The sequence below is a fragment of the Agelaius tricolor genome, unplaced genomic scaffold (genome assembly GCF_023055355.1).
Source record: "Agelaius tricolor isolate 1412-34295 unplaced genomic scaffold, bAgeTri1.0.p SCAF_12, whole genome shotgun sequence".
In the NCBI taxonomy this organism is placed as follows: domain Eukaryota; kingdom Metazoa; phylum Chordata; class Aves; order Passeriformes; family Icteridae; genus Agelaius; species Agelaius tricolor.
The window spans coordinates 20,700,949-20,721,706 of record NW_027269272.1 but is presented as its reverse complement, the minus strand read 5'-3'; the positions used below and the strand labels follow the sequence as shown (position 1 = coordinate 20,721,706).

The window sequence follows — 20,758 nt, the reverse complement described above, 5'->3', positions numbered from 1 at the left end:
GTGTATTTTTTTACTGCACAGTAGGATGTGACAATTTTCAAAATTCACTCTATATCCATTTTCATACCATGAGAAAAATAAGATTCTCTAGGATAAGCATTGGTGGTAAGGATCTGTATGCTTGATTGGAGTCTTCCAGACACCATGGCTCTTTTCAGTCCATCATCTTCTGCAAGGCAGGTGGAAGGAAGGCCTATGTGGAATAGCTGCTAAGTGACAACAAAAAATTCCTCTGGACCTTCCACATAGTTTTCATTCAAGATCTGTGTATATACAATCTACACACCACAAGAAAGAATCTGCACAATTCAGTATATCAAAATAGTGAGTATTTCCCAGCAACATTTACAATATGAACATTGAAGGTTCCCTTGGCTATTGTCTACTTTAATCCAAAGTTATTCTTCATGTTCAGTTAACCTTGTAAATGTGCATTTTTGTCTCTCAGAATGACTCATCAATGTAATTAAAATCATAAATGACAATATTTCTATATTTGCTTAAACATGACACTCTACATTTGGTTCTTTGTTAAAAATTCAGCTTTTGTCCTTCTTGAAAATTCATTTCCTAGAAATAAACTTGGTAAGTGTAATCTGCAGTCTTGAAGTAGACATACTGCACTTCACAGACTGTAGGAGACCTTGACCCCATGAGGTCTGTTTTATGTGAGAAATAAATCTGCTTGGCACAATGTGTAAATTTCTCTTGGCAAGAGGATGGAATTTTTCCCTAAAAGTGAAGTCACACAAAATGATTAAATTTGGATTATTTGCTATATCTTTGTTATTTATTGTACAGGTTGTTAACAGTCCTCCAGAAGATAAGCTCATTGTGTCTCCTATGTTCTATCAAACAAGCAATCTGTTTATCCTTTACTGTTTATTGCCATTGTTTATTGTGGATTCTGTTTATTGACAGATACTATAAGGCAGATAAATTATTCTGTGTTGACAGCCATATTAATAAACATTGTAAGAATTTCTGTTAGGCAGGTTAGGGACTGATAAAAATCTGTTGGTTTGCAGGGAGGGGTTTTTGCTTGTTTGTTTCCATCCAGCTTTTTTAACTATGCCTCAGCTTTGTCAGCTTCGTTGCAAAACAAGATTTGGGCAAACAGGTTCAGAAATTGACTGTTCTGATGTGCTTTTGTGGGTCATCATTTTGTGAGGTTGGTTTCCTCTTCTGTCTCTCTCACTGCTGTGACCTACTCAGGAATCACTCTTCCTTTGGAATATACATCACTTGTTTATTTTACCCACCTGTCAGCCAGCGTGCAGTGTCAGGTAAAACTGATGCTGTTCCACAGCTGGAAAATACTGGTTTGGAGTTAAAAAGCCCAAGACCTGTGCTTGGATTCTTCCTCCAGAGCAGCAGCTCCAGGTCAGCTTTAGAAATGCATTTCTTCCCCAGTCGGAGCGATGCCAGTCCGCAGAGAGAAGGTTATAAAAACCTTCCATTGACAGGAACCTGAGGAGTAAATACAAGGAAATAAAAGTTGTAAGAGGAAACATTCAGGCCAGAAGAGTAAGTAAAACTGTCTGGCTTGGAATTACGTAATACAGTGAACCACAGCCTCGGGGAGGTTAAATCTGCCTGGCAAATGCCCGTGGTGGGTCTGTGAGCCACTAAAGTGCATTCTGAGAACTCAGCCACTGCTGTAAAAGTGCACTGGGTGAAATGCAGCTCATTTATTCACCAGCAGAAAATATGCAGCATTTTTAGTCTCAAAGTAAGTAAACTTGGAAGAATTTCTCAAGTGGAAAAAATCATAATATTGCCCCAATTTCCAAGGATTCTCTTGCAGTTGCTGAAGAAAGCTTTCCTCACCTCCACTGTGCTGGGTTTTCCATCGCATGAGGGTCACATTACATTCTGATTAGTAATATGTTAGGAGACAAGCTGATCAGGTTTTCCTAATACTGCTGATTATTTTGCTTTCAGTATGAGTTATGGTATTCAAGAGAATGATTAGTGTGCATCCAGGTGACTGTGCAGAGTCTCCAGAGAGAGACCTAAGTGTTGATTTCAAATCAGAGTTTCTCTGCTCCTGAAAGCCATGATTAGTCTATTAGTCCTCACCTCAGCAGAGAACAGTGTTAGAAACATATTCAGTTGCCTTTACAGCAACAAGGAAGAGTAACATAAACTAAGAGAGCTGTTAAATCAAAGACTTGTGTTAGCCACTCTCTGTGCTGCATAAAAGCTGGATATCAGTCAAATTATTTCATTGTATGAGCATTGGTATGTCAGAAATAATTACATGGCACAGATGAGTGCATTCTGATTTTCTTTCCCTATGTGTGGACTATTTCTGTGCTCTTGAAAATATTAGTTTTGTTTATTTTCACACCCAAAATGGTGTAACAGGCATAACATATACATGTCCTCCATAATGAGAAAATACATGCATGTAACAGACAAACAGACATGGTCATCACAACTCTGCTTGGTGTCTTAGATATAAATTCCTCTCCTGTGGTATTTTAACTTTGTAAACAAAATAATCTTACTCACATGACTGAAGCTCAGCTCTTGGTTACCTGATTGTACATTATGAATAACTCTGGAAACACTGGATATGGTGGTGTGTGACCTCAGGGATTGCACTCAGTTTCTGTTTGGATTCATGATGGTTCTCATTTTTGAATGGATGTACATGGATTGTGTGCCTGCCCTATCACTTAGAGCTCACCTTGTTTCTCATACTTCTCTCCCTTAGTTCCTTAAGATTTGCATTGTTTTTCTTTTTGTATGAGCATCATCTTTGTAATTTTCCATGTTTAGTTTTCCTCTTGATGGAGCACCTTAAAGTGCAGTTTTCTCTGCTAGACTCAACATTCTGATGGCCTTTTTTATTTCATGAAAGGGGACAGGGTAAAGTAGTTTTTAAAAGGTCTGTGTTTGGGTAGTACTGGGCTTCTTCCCTGAAGGGAAAAGGTCCAACCCCCTAGTTACAGGTTAATTTATTCTGATTACTTCTTTCCTAGAACAGTTTATAGCATAGCTGCTGAAGTCCTGGAGCACAAATAATCGCAGAGACTGAGAAGAAGAGCCTTGCTGTGGCTGCCTAATAGTAGAGAACATATAAACTGGGTTTTCCATTTTTTTCAGTCAGAGATTTGACTTTTTCTCCAGCATTGTAAGTCAAACATCATTGAACTGTTCAGCGTTTTGAGTTCCATCATTTACAAACTTCAGCTGATACAGGTGTATTTTGAGTTTTTTCAAGATGGAAATTAATTGACTGTTACCATCCATTTCTGTGTCATTGCAGTCAACAGTTTCATGAGGAATCCATTTTTTTAAATTATAGTTGGATGATCTTCAATGTTATCTGCATATTATTCATCCTTCTCAGTGCATCCTGTTACAGAATGATTCCTGTCTGATAAAACAGAATCTTAAATCCCCTCTGTGATAATGTGGTAGTTTACATCAACATTAGCATTATTACTTTGGGGAAAAAAAAACTGCTGCACATGCACATTATTAAAAAATAACCAACAACTTACTAACTTGCTTTTTTTTTTCCTTCATCTTATTTTATATTTATTGATGGACACATAATCATCATGAAACATTTCATAGTAGATGTCCACGTTTGGGTATGCAGGACTCACAGAACATTTACTTTTACACCTAGATCATAAAAGTTGTTTTCCGTATCTTCACTCAAACTTAAGTACAGGCAAGAAGTATAAAAATTACCTGTCACATTATTCACAGGCTAGACCAAGGTAGTGTAATACCATGGACCACTAAGCTAATTTAGAAGAAAAATGAAAAGAGGTTTCTTTATAGAAGGCATTTGTATGTAATATATGTAGAAGAGTTTAGAATTTTGACAGTTTGAGATTGTATCCTCTTTAGAGAGAATGCATAATGATTTTTATTTCTGTTGAAATATGCATAACTTTCTGAAGGTAACTTTCAACTTTCATTAGGGCCCTTAAAAGTGATTTTCACCCACACTGGTGTAAAACAGAGGGCACTAAATCTTAACTCTTCAGTGAATGTGGCCTCTCAGTGGTTGTTACCATCAGCCTTTGCATCCTCCCTCCCACCCTGTCCTTCCCTCTTTTCTTCCTTTTTATCACTCTTTGGGGAAACTTACTGCAGTTTCTTGATTTCAGTGTTTACATGCTTAGACTGACACATCATGCACTTCTCTTGAAAGAGCTCAAAAGCTTTCCAAGATTTCTTTGTTATGAGAAGAGAAACAGAGGAACCATCCTTGATGGAGAGAACTTAAGGTTTAGTTTACCCAAAAAATAACTCTAATGTTGCAAGCTGCTTTTGTCTCTTTGATGTGCTGATGTTGGTGTAGAGGGAGGCAGCTTGGAGTGCTGTTCAGTGCATCTCCCTTGTATCTGTTCTAAAGTGAGAAGGAAGCTGGTGTTTGAACCCCAAACATATTTCATTTTAAATGCATCTATATGTATAATCAACTTGGCTTTGTGGAAAGAAAGTCTGTGGTATAGTTTCATCTCCACAAATACAACCTTGTACCTGTTGTGTGCATCTTGAAAGCAAACCTGAGTAGTCTGACCTGTGATGATCTTTATTTTTAGCTGGTTTTGTATCAGTCATGTAATCACTGCTCAAACAGTTCCAGTGCTTAAAGTCAATCCATTTGTATTTTCTGAAGTTCTGGAGCTCTGTGTTCTTAATGCAGTTATCTCACCATCTTGAATCACAGCATTAATCCATTGTTGCTCCAAATCCAGATGATTTTCTCCTTGATTTCTGGTGTGTTCTCCTCCAGTCCCTTTCCAGCCAGGAAAGAGTCAGTGCAGCCATGACAGAGTCTTGAGATTTCTGACTGCTTGGATTACCTACAGCTCACCAGGCCCTTCTGGTAAATGTTCTGCTGTTAACTGACATTATTATTATTTGTGTCCTCCTTGATTAGGTGTTACCCAGTACCAATTAATTTATCAAAGCCAAGTATATTTATCAAGAAATTCCATCTCAGCGTCATTTTCTTGGAGGCATCAGGGTAGGCCATATGCAAAGACACGATGTGCTTAATTCAGCCTTAGCTGCTCAACAGAGACCTTCAGGGCCTGTGGCATTGGTGTGAATGTCCTTGGAAGAGATTTAGTCTGAGTCTGTAATTCCAGGGAGATTCTTACCCCAAACAGAAGCCATGTTTCTCCTCTTACATCTGGTCTAGGAGGGAGTTTGCACAGCAGCAGTGTGTTGCTGTGATGATCTGTGATTTGGTAGCTTTTCCATCTGGAAATACAGCTCTGCATGGCTCCCCCTCATTCCCTGTTTTACTTCTCTTTTCTCCCTGGTACATGTTAAATTTTTTAAGGAAATAACACAGCTGGTAGTTGCCCATGGGGAGTTACTGGAGATGTTTCATGACTGTATGAAAGAATGAAAGTACCAGTGTGCTTGCTATACCAGAAAGTCTTTGCAAAGGAGCAAATGTGTATCAGCCTCAGGATGGTTGCTTGGGAACCCAGGATTCCCTTTTCTGAGCTGCCTCTGGAGAGTTTGATGCAGTTGCACTTGCTGCTGAGAGAGTTTATTAACTGTGAGCAGACTTCAAGGGCAGCCAGGTGTGGCAGTGGGAGCTGGTTGTGCCAAGGTGAAGAGAGAGGTTTCGTTTGTGTTTCTGGACAAGCAGTGAGCTGCCAGTGTGTAACAAGGAATACTTGCAGGAGTCCCCAGCAGGTTGCCTGGGAATACCTGAGGGTCCAAACCACAGCTGCCTTCCTGACTCAGGGATTATGCTGGGTTTGTAATAACTGTGCTTCTCTTTATTCAGACTGATTTTTTTCCTGACCAATGTGTTTTTTCTGTCTCTAGCATAAATTAGTGTTTTCTAATTTCTCCGTTCAGTCAGGGGTTAGTCTAGTACTCACCAATAATTCATTAATTCATTAGTCCATCTGTTCATTTGGACACTAATTGAGTTGAATTTGGTAGTGAGAGCATGGTGAAATTGTTAAGGTTAATGACTCGGTGTTTTACAAGACAAAATGCATTTGATGTTCAATTGATTGCTTGAGTTGTTTTATTGAATAATATGAATATTTAGCTATTTAATTTCATGGAAGAGCATCTTTGTTATTGCACTAATGCTAGTGAAACTGATGACGTCCTCATCAGTTTGGATACATTACTCTGCTCCAAAAAATTCTGTCTGGCCTCACAAATCCTAGTGCTTTGATGTCCCAAACATCACACAGTGCATCCAGAAGGAGAAAATTCTTTATGTAAACTTGCCTTATGATATCAAAATCACACAGCTTCTTTAGCATTCATTCACACTGCATGAGTACATGTTGTTTCTGTGAGCTCTGTCCTTGCAGATTCTCTCAGAGGCTCCTCAGTGTCTTGGAATTAACTGAGGATTGTTGGAAGGCAGTGGAAGAAAGAGATGGGAGTTAACAGGATCAATGGAATATGGGGAAATGTGAAAAATTCGTTTAGGCACCAATTAATTGCCTCTGTTTGAAGCATTTAGTTACTGAAAATATTATCTAAGGACAGATGTCACTGAATTCTCTGTTTCCCTTGGAGAATTAAATGGCCTGTTGCATTCATGGTAATGTTTTACCACTGTCCTTCTGAGTGGCTGCACTCAACTGACCAACTAAAAATCTTCTGGTAGAATATCTGGAATAAGTATCAGAACTTGTTTTGTGCCAGTAGGTATTACTAGTGTGGCACTCAGTTTTGTCTTTTTGGAGGAAAAAAATCAAGATCACTGGACCATCAAACAGCTGTGGTTTGGGTCAGCGATGCATTCTCACTGATAAAATTTGCAATATTTGATATATCTTATCATGGACATTGAAGAACTGGTTAATTAGGCTTCTGATAAATATTGTCTTGAAGACATTATTATTCTTAGCAAAACACAATTTTTATTCTTACTGCAAGGTGGTGAGCCACCCACCTACACAACATCTGTGTAGTGTCTAACGTTAGATCTCTTCATTCAGTGTAATTAATTAATTTTTTTTAGCACTGAAATTTGAAGTGGGAATTAGGAAGCATTGAATCAGAAAATAAAGCATTGATAATATTTGATTGTGAAAGACATTGTCACTGGGATTCATGACTTCCAGCAAGACATGGTTAGGGCGATCTTCCTGGAACTTCATGTTTCTTTATAATTTGAATGCTCACAATTGATCATAAAATGTTACAAAATGTGCTTGCACCCTTCACAAAACACATCCAAGAAAAGCTGTTCTCTCTTAGATGTACTGAATTTTACTAAGCCTCCTGTTTCTCAGTTGTGAAACTTTGGGAGGATCCTGTGTCAGGTTCCAGGTTTCTGACTTGGGCCACTCCTACCTAAACTGCTGATTCTGCTTTCAGTGTAAAAAGCACCAAGGGAAAACTGCAGAGGAATAAAACCAGGCAAGTATCCTTACATCCTAAAAGTTTCTTTCTCTGTGCTGCAGTCTGTGGGTTTATAGCTTTACAGTGATTATTTCAATTCACTTACTAACATAAGGAAGAAAACATTAAATTAAAAGAGATGAGAGAAATGTACTTATATTCCTTTCCTTATGACTCTTGGCTGGTTTTTTTTTCTGGCTGCAGTTGAGTTGAATAATAAAATAACTTGTGCAGCAGTGATTCCAATTCTGCCTCTCCTGTATTCTTGTGCAGTCTTGTTTGGCAGGCCTTGTTCATTTTGTCCAGCACTGGGTAGCATTGCAAGGTCACTGCACATCTTTACCAGAATATTCAAACAGAAAATAGATGTGCTTTTCTTTCTTTTCTAAAAGGTCTTCAGTAAACTGAAATGGTGAAAATACAGAAGAAAAACTCTTGTCAGAAACTCCTTCTGACAAGCCTGTTTTCCAGAGTAGGGGCATTCTCATTTTGAAGACATGTGTTAGGCTGTGGCAATTGCAGAGCTTTGCTTTATAAAAATAATTTTATGGACCTATTTTATGTCTTTTGCATCAATGAAACAAACATTTACATTATTTTATAATCCTTTGTGGATTTGGGAGGTGATATTTAATTAGATATCTAGAGCATTTACTAGAAAGGGTAAAACTGCCCTGCTGGTGAGATGGAGAGGCAGAAAATCTCTTCTGCACTGTATTTGCAGTCCTATGGGCCTCTATTAGTGAGAAATCCTATATGCCTGTTATTATTTCATCAATTCAATTTGAATCACACTTTGGCTTCAGTCTGTTCTATTCTACATAATCTACTTTTTCAGTAAATCTGCTTCAGTCTCCAGTACCCTCCAAAAGTAAAAGTAATCCAGATAGATGATGATAAGCCATATTTTAGTCTATGAGATACCTTTTCCATTCCTCTCTTTTTGATCCTTCTTGCAGTCAAACCTCTTGTTCAATCACCCTGCCAGGCAGTAAAAAAAAGGGGGAAGAGATGGCCTTTTAGCCTAGGTGAGGTGAAACAGCTCTGTCACAAAGAAATTCAATTGAATATTTTCTACCAGGCTACCGTATGCCAATTGCTTGACTTAGGGAAAATGGAAGAAGGAATTAGTGAGAGCCTGCAGTGCAGATTTCAGAGGTGTTTTTGTTCTTCTCGCTGCTCTCTCTTTATCTTTTCTCCTGGCAGGGCTTTCTCCATCACACTATGACAACTTTTTGGCACTGCTGTTGAATACAGATGCAGACAAGTCCTGATGCAGTTGTGAGGCCTCTGGGTTTCTGGGTAATAGTTTTGGGCACTGCACAGATTCAGATTGTGCCTTGTGTGACTTCAGCCTCCCAGCTGAACCTGTGCCCAGGTGCATTCTGAAGATGTGCAGTGTCTACTTTGTGTTTCAGTGGCCAGGCACTACACATTTGTGTGTATCCCTCAGTTTTCTGCAATTCTACTTTTTGTGCTGTTGTACTACAAAAAGGCAGACAGAGTGAAACAGGTTTATAGCTCATGGAACACACACTTTATATGTGTTTATAAAGTGTGTTTATACTGGACAGGTAACAGAGCATAGTGTCAGTCCTGATGCAGCAAAAGCAACCCCTAAATTCTCACCTTCTAGACATTTTTCGTTGGTCTGCATGAAGAAAATAAACATTTTTCTCTTGGTTTACATCCTTCTTTTGTGTATTTGCCTTGCAGGCTTTGGTAATGTACCACATTTATACCTCTTGCCCACTTGTACGAATTTCAGAAGGATTTTTGCTCTCACTTGCTTCCTCTCTGATTTTACCTTTCCTGGTGCTTTCTTTTGTCTCCTGTGCAGTATAAAATTGGTGCTATGAGTATTGTGAAGTGCTGAAGGGCAATGCTGGCCTGAGTATGGACAATTCTGACAAATGTTAAAAAGGGTGGAGTCAAACTGGATAAAGAGCTTTTGTCTAAAGATCGTTTTTCCAGATTGAGCATCTTTATTGCTGAGTGGAGAAACCTCCACTGCCTGTTGCTTTCAAAACAAACAAACAACAAAAAAGCCTCCCCTCACCTCCCCCTCCTCCCCCCAACCCCAGAAGAATTATTTCTGGAGATATTTATGTATTATTCACCAGGTTAAGAACAGAAGGATGTCTTCTTGTGAAAGCTGGGGAACATTCATCAGGCAAGAAAAATTAGTTTGAGTGTGGAATGAGAGCATATTAAGGAATTATTACCTACATAATTTGGGTACATAAATTCACAATTTCTCTAACTGGTAATTTTACAGTTTCTCAAGTAATAGTCAAGAAAACAGAATCTCTTCTGGATTCAGCTAGTAAAAAAAATCACATATATTTACAGAAATAATTCCAGTTCTAAGACAATGTTTGACAACAGAGAAAGTAAGACAAAAATTGATATTTTTAAAAAAACTTCATTATTTAAAAAAAGGTTTTTTATTTTTACTTAAAACTATTTTATTTAATAACAGCAAAATTGATCTCTAAAGCATGTTTTGGTATTTACTGTTTTTCATTAAATCACCAGAAGTGCTGTGGGATTTTATTTGTGATTTAAAATGCATTGGTTGAAAGTTGGCATATAAATTGAAGGTATAAGACAGTACACAAGGGATGGTGAATTTAGTACCTTTAGATGGTGAAACATTTTGTTCACCTAATTAGTTAAGGAAGGATAAGTTAAGTTAGAAAAATGAGTGTAGAAAATCAGAAGTGAATTTTAGTGCAAGTGTCCATCATAAATAAGCAAGAGTAAGCCAGATTTGGGGTTTCAAGAGATTTTAGCCTGCATTCTCGATCTCCATTTAATTGATTCATAAATCAATTAATTACTGTCACAAGACCTGAGGGCAGTAGGAAATTGGGTTAAAATTAAAAAGAAAAGGAGGCAATTTGTTTTAAGATTGAAAGTTGAATGTTCAATCGAAGTTTAATCAGAAGTGACCCATTATTTGAAAAGTAGAACATCAATGTCATTCTAATTTCACAGAATGCTTCATTAAATGAGTATTGAAAAGACCAGGTTAACTGATTATTCCAAAAGGAACACGAGACAAAGGAAACTCACTTCCAAATACGTGTTGTGCTTGTTCATTTCTCTTCTGAAGAGTTCATAGAGATACCAAATAATTTCATTGGGAATTCAAGGATTTTTGGGATGATCCTTTGTAGATTGTAAAGTTTGTTTGATAAAAACATAACTTCATATCAGAAGAAGAAAATCTTCTTAATCCATTTGGATAGCCATGAACTTAAAGAAAAATCAACAGAATGTGATAAAAAGCAAAGGCAAAAATTTTCAAAGCACTAGTGGAAATTGGACCTCCTAAATTTTAGGATGTTTCACAGTGGTCTGACCTTAAAAAGGTTTTTTCCATAATTTGATACCATCTCCAGAGCACTCACAATGCATTGAAGACTGCCCTCTGAAGAAGGTGAGGGTGATGCTAATGCCTGGCTGGGGCAGAGGTGATGATTTGTGTTTAGGAGGCGAGTGTGGGAGAGAACAAGAACAACAACTGCAGCTGTAGCTCCTACTGTGGCTGAAAAGCACAAAGGAATAATACAGTTGGGTTTAATATTTTTGGATTAGCAAGTCTTTCTCTTGGTGGGCATTTACTAGAAATTTGCTTAGCAAACTGGTGTTCAAAAAAAGCCAAAATACAACTCTCACTGTTGTGAGCTTGGTGGAACAACGACAGAGGAGTGTGATTCAGTTTCCAGCTCGTGCTGGGTGTTGCTCTTGCTGTTAAATGCTGAGAGGTGCTCTTGGAGCATCATCTGGGCCTTCTCTCTGCCATGTGCTCCCTGGGCTTCTGCTAGTTGGGAAGCTGATGCAGCTTTCTCTAGTGAGCACAGTACTTGAAAAACAGCAAAAGGCAAAGGAAACAAAGTTGGCCTTTCTAGCTGTTCTTTATGGAGGAGCTTGTTATGAGAAAAAAAAAAAAAAAAGGCAAAAAAAAAAAAAGCAGCCAGAGCTGATTTAAACATTTGCTTTTACAAGTGCACAGCAGGATGATTTCAGATGTCAGCAAGTTATTTCAAACAGCAATTCTTTTCAAGATCTCTGCAAGCAGGGACTTGATTCCTTCATGAGCAAAACAACTCGTCACTAGTGATGTCCAAGTTGTTTTGGTTCATTTGCTGATCACTGCCTGTGTAAGCTGAGATCTTCCAAAGCAGAGGCTGCTGGTTCACCTGGCCCAGGTGGGGTCTGGAGTGGGGTGGGAGAGAAGCCAGGTCAGCAGCGCCTCCCTGCTTTCCAGGGAGGATTCACCAGACTTCAGATTCCAAAGACATTTGTCTGGATGGGGCAATAATCTGACCTTGTGTGGCAAATCTAATTTGGTAGTCACTTCCTTCACTGACTCTCAGTGAGATACTCAAGAGTGAATATAAATAATGCAACTCTCCTCAAGTTATTGATTGCATTTATGTAACTGATGATGAGCAGCTTTAGCACCATCACAGCAGAATGAGGGTGTTCCTCAGCAGCCCCCCAGTCAAATGGCACAGCTCTATAAACCACTGTGCAAACTTGGAACAAAGATGAATGGTTATGAGTTAATGCTGGAGTATGTATTTAATCTTTGTAATGAATGACTTTGTGCATCTTCTCGCAGAGATCTAAAAAAAAAAAAAATTCTGAAAGAAAAAATTACTTCATTTATTTTTGTGATGTTTCTGTGACAAGTTATGCAACACACAGATGCATCACTGATCACAAAAATTTAGATGATGCACTGCTAATTATATATATAATTTTTTTTTAAGAAAGTGGTGGGAGTTTGCTACCAGAAATAATCTCCTAGAAATGCATGGAAATACTGATAGAATATTGATCATGAAGGCATTAATTTATAGAAAAATTCAACAAGCAAATTCACCAGCAATGTAATGTAATTCCTGCTTTAGGCATCTGGGCACCTTTGAGGCTTAGAGGTTTGTTTTATATTGTTTTGCCCTTTTTTCCAGTCCACTCCTTGTTATTGGTTTCTTGTTTTCTTGTGACAACAAATGTGCAAATAATGTCTTACTTTTTTTTAGAGTACAAGAAGAGATGAACATTCTGTACAAACAATTTATTAGATTGTTTGGTGTTAATAGACTGGTTAACGTAAAGTATATAATTTTAGGGAGTTGACAAAAAATCCCTTATTATGTAGATGGACTCAGTGGATAAAGAAGTGGGATGTTTGGAGAAGATAAAAGAGTATTCCTTGATTATTGTGGTTACATTTCTCCTGAAGACTTAAATCATAACTTAGTTAATAAGATGTCTGATGGCTACTTAGCTCAGAATAAAGCTGTGTGGATATATTTTTTTTTTCTCCTGGTAGGCAAAATTTTTAGCTGCTTTGGGAAGCATAATTACAGAGACAACTGCCAATCCAGAAATAAAGTCATAAGACATAGGGGGTTTTTGCCTTTTTTAGGGCCTTGGAATCAGTCAATGAGATCAGTGAATAAGTGTCATAATCATCAAAATTTAATAAAGACTGGAAGGGTTTCTCAATCTATCAACAAAATTCAATAACCAATTGAAGGAGGAAATCAATGTGAAATCCTAAAAAGCCCCTTTCTTCTTCCTCACAGAATTCCAGCTTTCTCTCTGAAGCTCTTTTTCCTGTACCTGCAACAAAAACTGAAGAGCTGGATCCCTCCTTCAGCCTGCACGAGACCATTGCAAAGGTAAGAGAAATGGAGATCTCATTTATACATACTTTCCTCTTGAATTTGCTAATAATTTTCAATTATAATCTATTTCCCCGCGAATCCTTTCAATATAATTAAAAATTGTGGAGTTCCCTTCACTGGGATCCCCATTGGGAATACTCTTCCATTGGTCAACTTGTGTGATCAAAGCAGTGTCACGTGCAAATGCTTCATTTGAAACTATAACTTTTTATTCTTATTTTTCACTGCATATCACTCACTATCTGCTTTGCTTGTATGACCACTCAGGCTGGTGGAAAAGCTTGTGTTGATTTGAAGCCCTTTATCTCCATTAGGGAAATAGGGTTTTAGTGTTTTCTTAGGTTTTTTCACGGTATAGGAGTTGATACTGAATAACAGTATAAAAGTTTCAGTGTAATTTGTTACATGAGGGTTGGTGTAAGTGCTAATAATCAGCTGACTGTGCCTTGTGCTCCATGATGTCAGTGGGTGCCCTAATTTCATGGGCACTGAAAAGGAGGAGATTGCTGAATGTGGCAGAAAAAAATGAACGAGAGATATGCAGCTATTAAACAGATAGATCTGTAATCTGAGTGCTTAGAAGATCTATTTTGTCAGAACAATTCTCAGAACAATTCATATTAAGGTCTTGGCACTGAAAAGGTGGATTTAGGGTGGATTTCTGTGAGAGCCATGCTGATCTGAAGCATTCGAAGAAAGAGAAATCTCTAAGTTTCCCAGTGGCAAAGAACTGAAACATTGAGAAGTGTGATGCAACACAAAACTTGGTGGTGTCTTAAGTGAGATTTGCAGACCTTATAATTTCAATATAATAATGTATATAATATCAAGTATTAAAATGGAGGATTGTGTGCTTGTGTGGCAGAAAAGGGATTTTCCCACCTGACGAGATGTCAGATAAAACTCCCTTTTTATCAAAGGCACACTCAGAAAAGTATGTGCTATTTTTAAATAAATTTCATCAGTGTTGCTCAGCGCAGTGTTTCATGGTAACCAGTCAATTCAGTGATTAACCATCTTGAAAATACTTTTGTGTCCACTGTCTGCTCACCAGAGCACCTCATAAGACTGGGATCATGCAGTTCTGAATGCTGGAATGGCAGAGCCCTAACAGGGGATGCCACTGAAGCCACTTATCCAGGACCATGAAATAATCTCATGCTGATTTTTACTCTGTCAGGCACCAAAGTCATGAAAGGCACACCAGAAGTGACATAATTGGTTTTACGATGAGTTATGGGTGCTGACAGATAACTCTTGAGAAAATTATTAGTGAACCTGATTATTCTACACTCCAATTATGGAATTGCATAAAGTAGAACTACTCTAATGCAATTAACTTCTAAACATTAAACAAAACAGCAAGAGGGAGGAGTGTTTCCATTTCTAAAGGAATAAGGGGGTTTTATGTAACATACTATGATATTTCTATTTTTTTTAAATATAAACACTTCAGGGAGGTGACAGGCAGGTTCTCTTCCTGAAGCAAATGGAATGAAATGTATGCAAATGTAATGAAGAGACTGCTGGACTGTTGGTAAATGAAATTCACATTTTGACCACAGATAAGATGCAGCACAAGAATGTTGACTTGTGGCATTTTCTAGCAGGATCATACTGGTCTGTTCCTTTGAAGCATGGAAGGGATATATATCCCCATTTACCTGTGTTTAGTCCCATTCATTTTCTAATACAGGGAACATTCTTTCAAATTGGCAATGCAGTGACATCCATAACGTTGGTAGTTTCTTTCTCTGTAATCTTTCTAAAAGTGAGAATCTGTGGTTTGGTGTAAGCTACGTCTGCCAAGTATTTTAATCTTCCTGCATGGTGTCTGCAAATGAGCTTGGTTTTGTTTGTTTATTTGTTTGGGTTTCGGGTGTTTTTTTTTATTTGTTGGGGTTTTTTTGCATGCCAAGATAACGCAACATATCTAAATTAACATGAAGGTCTCAAACTCTTAAAATCCCAAAGACTTTTGGGATTTTGCTGATTTTGAATCAGTAGAATAGTACTGTGAACAGAAAGTCTGTGTGGCAGAGTTTTATCAGAGCCATTTCTAACAGTGTATTATTCCTGGTGTAGCTATTTCAACAGACTATATTCATATTCCTGTGTTATTCCTGCTGTAGTGTGCCCTTTTGGGAATCAGATCATTCTTGAAAAGGTTGTGCCTGGGCATGCCAATAGCTTCTGCATTGAGGCATCTCTACATCTCTACATTCCATTGAGGTATTTTCTGTTTTCATTTAGAAATTGCCTCCATGTAGAGACAGAGGATTTGGCAAAATTGTTTGAGCAGCAGAGACACAATATTACTCCAGTCAGAGTTACAGCACCTAAAGTGTTAAAGAGTTTGTTTGGTGTGTGCAGAACTCATCTCATTGAGCAAACAGAAGTCTAATGCATCTGAAAAGATCTCATATCCTAGAAAACCCTTTGTCCTTGCAAGGCCCAGGCAGAAATATGGCAGCCTTCCCCCACGTCACTGTGTAGAGTGCAGTCTGGAAATTTCTCCTATGTGCTCTGATTTCCATCACCAAAATGTGGCACCAAAATTTGGAGTGTCCATTTTCACAGGTAATTTCTCCAGTTAGCTTTCTTCAGTGATGTATTCTGTCCAATATAATTTTTAAAATTCCTCTCGTTGGTTGCATGTGCCAGACTTGGCCATCACCTCTCAGTCTCTTCATCAAAGGCTTGAGTTCTGCACAGACCAGCAGAACTCTCATGTCTCTTTGGAGGTGAATTATATTATGATTTGTTCTTTTTAAAATGAATTATTCAAGCCCCCAGTTAACAAGCAGGAATGTGGACTGAGGTAGGTGACAGATGCTGAAGGAGGTTAACAAAGCAGAAGAAAAGGTTTCAGTGTGTGAAGTGAGGACCCAGGTGGGGGCCTGATCAGTATCTGTATTTCACAGTCTACTCTTGATACTGAATTTTTAGATGTGTAGTTTGACCTTGTTGTGAATCTGCTAGAAATGTCTGGGCTACCCTTTGTGTGCCCTGTCACACATGAAAACATGGGTTTTGGGCTGAGAAATTGCACCATGACTTGGGGCATCTCTTAATTTTCCTCTTTGTCCTCCCACAGCTGGCAGCAATTCATGTTATTTTTCAGAGCTCTCATCTGCCCCAAGGTGATGGAGCAGCATAGGTGCAGTGTAATGTCCCAGTTGCTGCAGTCACTCCCTAAGTTAAATAATTTGCCTTTTTTTCTCACCAACATCTCATATACTGGCTCTGGGAATCTTACTGGTATTTATGGTTTGATGGTATTTGAGATGTTCAAAGCACAACTCTGTTGTGGTGGCACTGTGAATACAAACAAAACCCAAACTTTGTGTTTTCCTGCAAAGCAGCACAGGCACCCATTTTTCACAGGAATGGTTTGATTTAGCACATATTCTCTTAAGCACACAAGTGAGACTCTCTGTTTTACCTTTAGCCTTCGTGCATGAAAGAACACATAATCCAGTTCAAGCAGAGGGTAAATAAAAACCTGCTGAAAACTCCTTCTACCAATGTGTGTTTTATTCTGTGGCTATTGTCAGCAGCAATAAAAGCAAGAGCAAATCTGGTGATATAACCTGGTACAGTAACTTTGTAATTGTAACTCGTAATTAATTCTATTAATTGTGGTGAATAGGAAAGTAACAACATTCAAAAGGAGAAAAAAAAAAAGCTGTCTGGGGATTTTCTCAGCATTAGATATGAGAGAAGTGACTTTTGTGCTAAAGACATGAGGTTTTCTGACAGACAGTCACACTGTGTTTGGCCAGACAGCATATTCTCTATCTGCTCCAGCCTAGTTAGGGGAGATATGCTTGGAATTTTTCAGTAGTTCTTTGTTCCTAAAAGCAAGTAGCCTCAAGGACTCTTGCACTTTATACTTGAACTCTGATGGATGAAGACTAGGTAATAAAAATAAGCTGAAATTGCAGAACCCCTGGTAAAAAGTTGATGAACCAGCTGTACCATCCAGCACAGCTCTACTTGGTTAAAGTCAGGTATTAAAAAACAGCTCTATTCCCCTACCCTCTGAAATTTTCCGTATCTTTTCTGCTGATATGCTAATATGCTTCCTTCAAAATGGAAGAATTATTACACGACTAATTACATTTCCTCCTGTGACATACATTCATGAGGTTGTGGGAAGATGTCAAGGCTCTGTTATTACAAGATTGTTTCTGAGCTTTTGTTTTGTTTTTTTTTTTTGAGTCATTGGAATGTAATGCTTTCAGCTTAGAGAGCTCTCACAACTTTGAAAATACCAGAACAACCAGGAGCTGTAGTTTCAATGAATAAGAGAAAAATCAACAAAAAAATATAGCAGCCATTAGCAGCATGGCATGTGTAGAAACCATCCCCATGGATTGTTTGTGAACATTCTTACCTGTTCAGTTCTCTGAGTGAAAACAGAAAATTATTTCTACATTCCTTAAGTATTTTTGATATTGCAGTAAGACTGTATGTTCTTTAAAAAAGTTATCATTGGCTTCTCTCAAAATGTTTCTTAACCAGATTGCTCTTCAAAACCATTAGTTCCTGATGTCCTCTTTTAGACCTAAATTGTACTTGGCTACTCTCAAGATTTGTCTGCAAATGTCAGTAAAAGGAAAAAAAAAGCATTGCAACATTTTTCAAACTAGAGCTGGAATTTAAGTGAAGGAAACAAATGTGTCAGCTCCGTCTGATCCAATCAAACCACAGGATAAACACATAAGCTGATACATAATGTATCATCCTACATCTTAGGATAGAAAGCCAAGATTGATGCTGTTTGTACATCTCATGAAACACCCTTTTTACTGCAAATTACAGCAATCTGAATAAGCAAGAGAAGATAGGTAGGAGTGAGAGGAAGCATTGTTTAATCCCTATTTTAGATACGAGAAAATAAAATAGTGAGTCAAAAGTGGTACTTACAGTAACTGAGTAACTACTTCATTTCCTCACCTGAATACAGAATGAATTTGTAAAATCTGATTTGTTTGACACTGTAGACAAAGACTGGAACATTTCAAAGCTGGAGCAAGATTTCTGAAGGTGCAATACTACAAATATTTGGGATTTGCTGAAATTTCAGCTGCTGGCTGTGACCAACTGAACATTTGTTTTTACTCTGTGCTGAGACCTCGTGTGTGCCTGTGTTAATGGGAGTCACCTGCCTTGGGAAGAAGTTACATTTCCCAGAGCAATTCCTTCCTTTGCCATGCCTTGTTTTGGTTTAGATCTGACTGCAGCTCTGTCTGCATTGGTGACAGGCTCTCAGCAAAGATTTCTGTGACAGGTGTCTTATTTTTTTGGGGAGGTTTTGTCTCCTGGTTGATGATCATGACTGTACAAAGAAGCTACTGTGTATTTATTACACAAGTCAAAAGATTGTTTTCAGTTTGCCCAATAGTGGCTTTTTACTGTGTAATGAGAAAAATCTATTGTACATCCTTTGCTCTTATTTCAAAAATATAAGTTGCTGTGAGGGATGTCAAACAATTGGACAAGTGCATGCATTTTTTAAGGAGAGTCAATACGTATGTTTATAGAATCAGGTAATAATTTGATTTGTATTCAGCCACTGAAATCCAACAAGTTTAAACCTGAACAAACCAAAAAAAAACAAACCTGAAGCTTGCTTCTCTAATAGGTAGGAGTATGCCTGGGGCTGTTTGAATATTCCCCTGTTTCCCACTACCCCATTCTTCACACATTTAGTTACTGAATTTATCAGACTCTAATTTTATTAATCCATTCTCTAGCACTGGTACTACCGTAGGGCATTTGTTATTGGCACACGTGTATTGAATTGGTGGCTTTACAAGGAAGATGAATTTTTCTTTAAAGAAGATGCCAACATTCTAGAGGAATAGTTCCTTTGGGTACTCTAAAAGTACCTTGTCTGTTGTAGCAGCTCTCTGTAGGAGCTCTTTTCTGTCTACAGATCTTTTGACAAAGATGTCAAATCAGACAGTTCTTTCCCCAGTGCATTTCTCTTAAAACATGAAGTTTTTACTAACAATAATGTAGTAACTACTTTTTTCTTTCTTTTTTTTTTTAATTTAGTGTATTCCAATTTACATTTGAGTGAATATGAGCTAAAGTCAGTGGAACTTTACTATGTGCTCAAGTGACAAGGAATGGAAATAGCTGCCTCTGTACTAAGAGTTAATTATCTGGTTTTGCAAACAACTTGCAGGAAGACCTGGGGAAATACAGCTGCTAAAGCTGGATATTTCTTTGTTTGTTTTAGTTTTTAGACCATAGGAATAACTTCCTTTGGGTACAGTTGTACAGTTGTGTTTTCTTGGCATTTTTTTAATATTGTTTCATTACATAGCTATGATCACATTGCAGATGCTGAAGTTTACAGACACTGAAGTTTGCTTCATGAGCTCAGTCCTGAATTCAAAACCAAATTTTCAAGACTTTGGGTTGTCTTAAGGAATTTTATAATGACAGATTTCCTTAGGAGACTTAGCTCAATCCACAGTGGTTTTAATCTTGTTCTTTAAGTGTGGACACGTATTTTGGCATCAAAGCAATGGCTGAACTTTTCTGCAGCCGTGCTCTTGATGCTGAGCATTTCTTGGGATTGGAGCCATCCAGAGGGGGGAGGATAAGACCAAAATTAAACATCTAGACAATGCATAAGAGCTGGGTGTCATGCAAAAAAGCTCCTAAGAACCAACAGAATATGTCCTGAGCTGAGCGATGGGATGCCTGAAGGAACCTGAAAGTATAAATTAAGCACAAAGTAATGTCTGCCCTTATTCAAGTTTAGCCCTTAAATTCTGGTCAAGAGCCAAAAAGAAACAGCTGAAACTTCAGATTTCAATGTGCAGCACCATGGAATTCTCTACTTGCATTTCACATTTTGTGGCACTAAGAGGAGTGGCTGGGCCTGTTTCAAATCCCTGCTCTTTGATGCCTTCATTGCAGATGTGCTGTGAAAATCTGATCCCAGTGACAGATAATCTTTACTTGAAATTCTCATTCTGAATGTTTTTTTAAACTGGTTGTGTATGACAAACCCAATGTATTCTCAGTGATAAAAATCTTCAAGATGTTTTTGTAACATGTGTGCATGAAATTGTGCTCTGCCCTTGTCCTTTATTTTCTCCTATTCTGTCTCCTAATATGTTGATGTGCAGGCAGTTCAACTGGGTATAAATGAAAAGCACAATTAAATGTTTTCAAATAGATCTCCTGAAATGAAGGATTGCAGAATTAGCATGAAGTCTGTCTTTTCAAATACAATTGGACAACATGAAGAAATGCTGTCAAATGTAGAAGTTGTGAGCCAAAATTACTGTATACTTTTAAAAAATTTATGATGACTCAAAAAACAACATAAATGAAGTTATTACAAAATCCCAGCAAGAACAGCTTGTTTGTAGAGCTGGTTTTGTTACCAGTGTAGCCAAAAAGAGAGTATTGCCAGTGTGCTGAGACACTCAGGTATTAGAGCCTTCAGGACTCACACGCTCAAGTACAATCCCATTTTCCATTTGAGTTCAACAGAATAGATTCAAGCTTGTTGGTTTAATGAGATTTAATTAACCAACAGGACTGATGACCCCACCCACCAGCAGTTCCTTGGGCCAGGGGTTGGGTTTTGTCTGTAGCAAACTAACCATAAACCAAAGCAATATAAAAGATATAACTTCCTGCAGTGG

General features: G+C 38.0%; 1 protein-coding gene across 1 annotated transcript in view; it reads left to right on the top strand.

The window, feature by feature from the left end:
* NAALADL2 (N-acetylated alpha-linked acidic dipeptidase like 2) overlaps positions 1 to 20,758 on the top strand; it is a 406,939-nt gene that overhangs the window by 331,058 nt on the left and 55,123 nt on the right. The window contains exon 13 of the mRNA XM_071438045.1: positions 12,978 to 13,073. Coding sequence (XP_071294146.1) covers positions 12,978 to 13,073 — 96 coding nt within the window. The remainder of the gene's footprint in view (positions 1 to 12,977; positions 13,074 to 20,758) is intronic.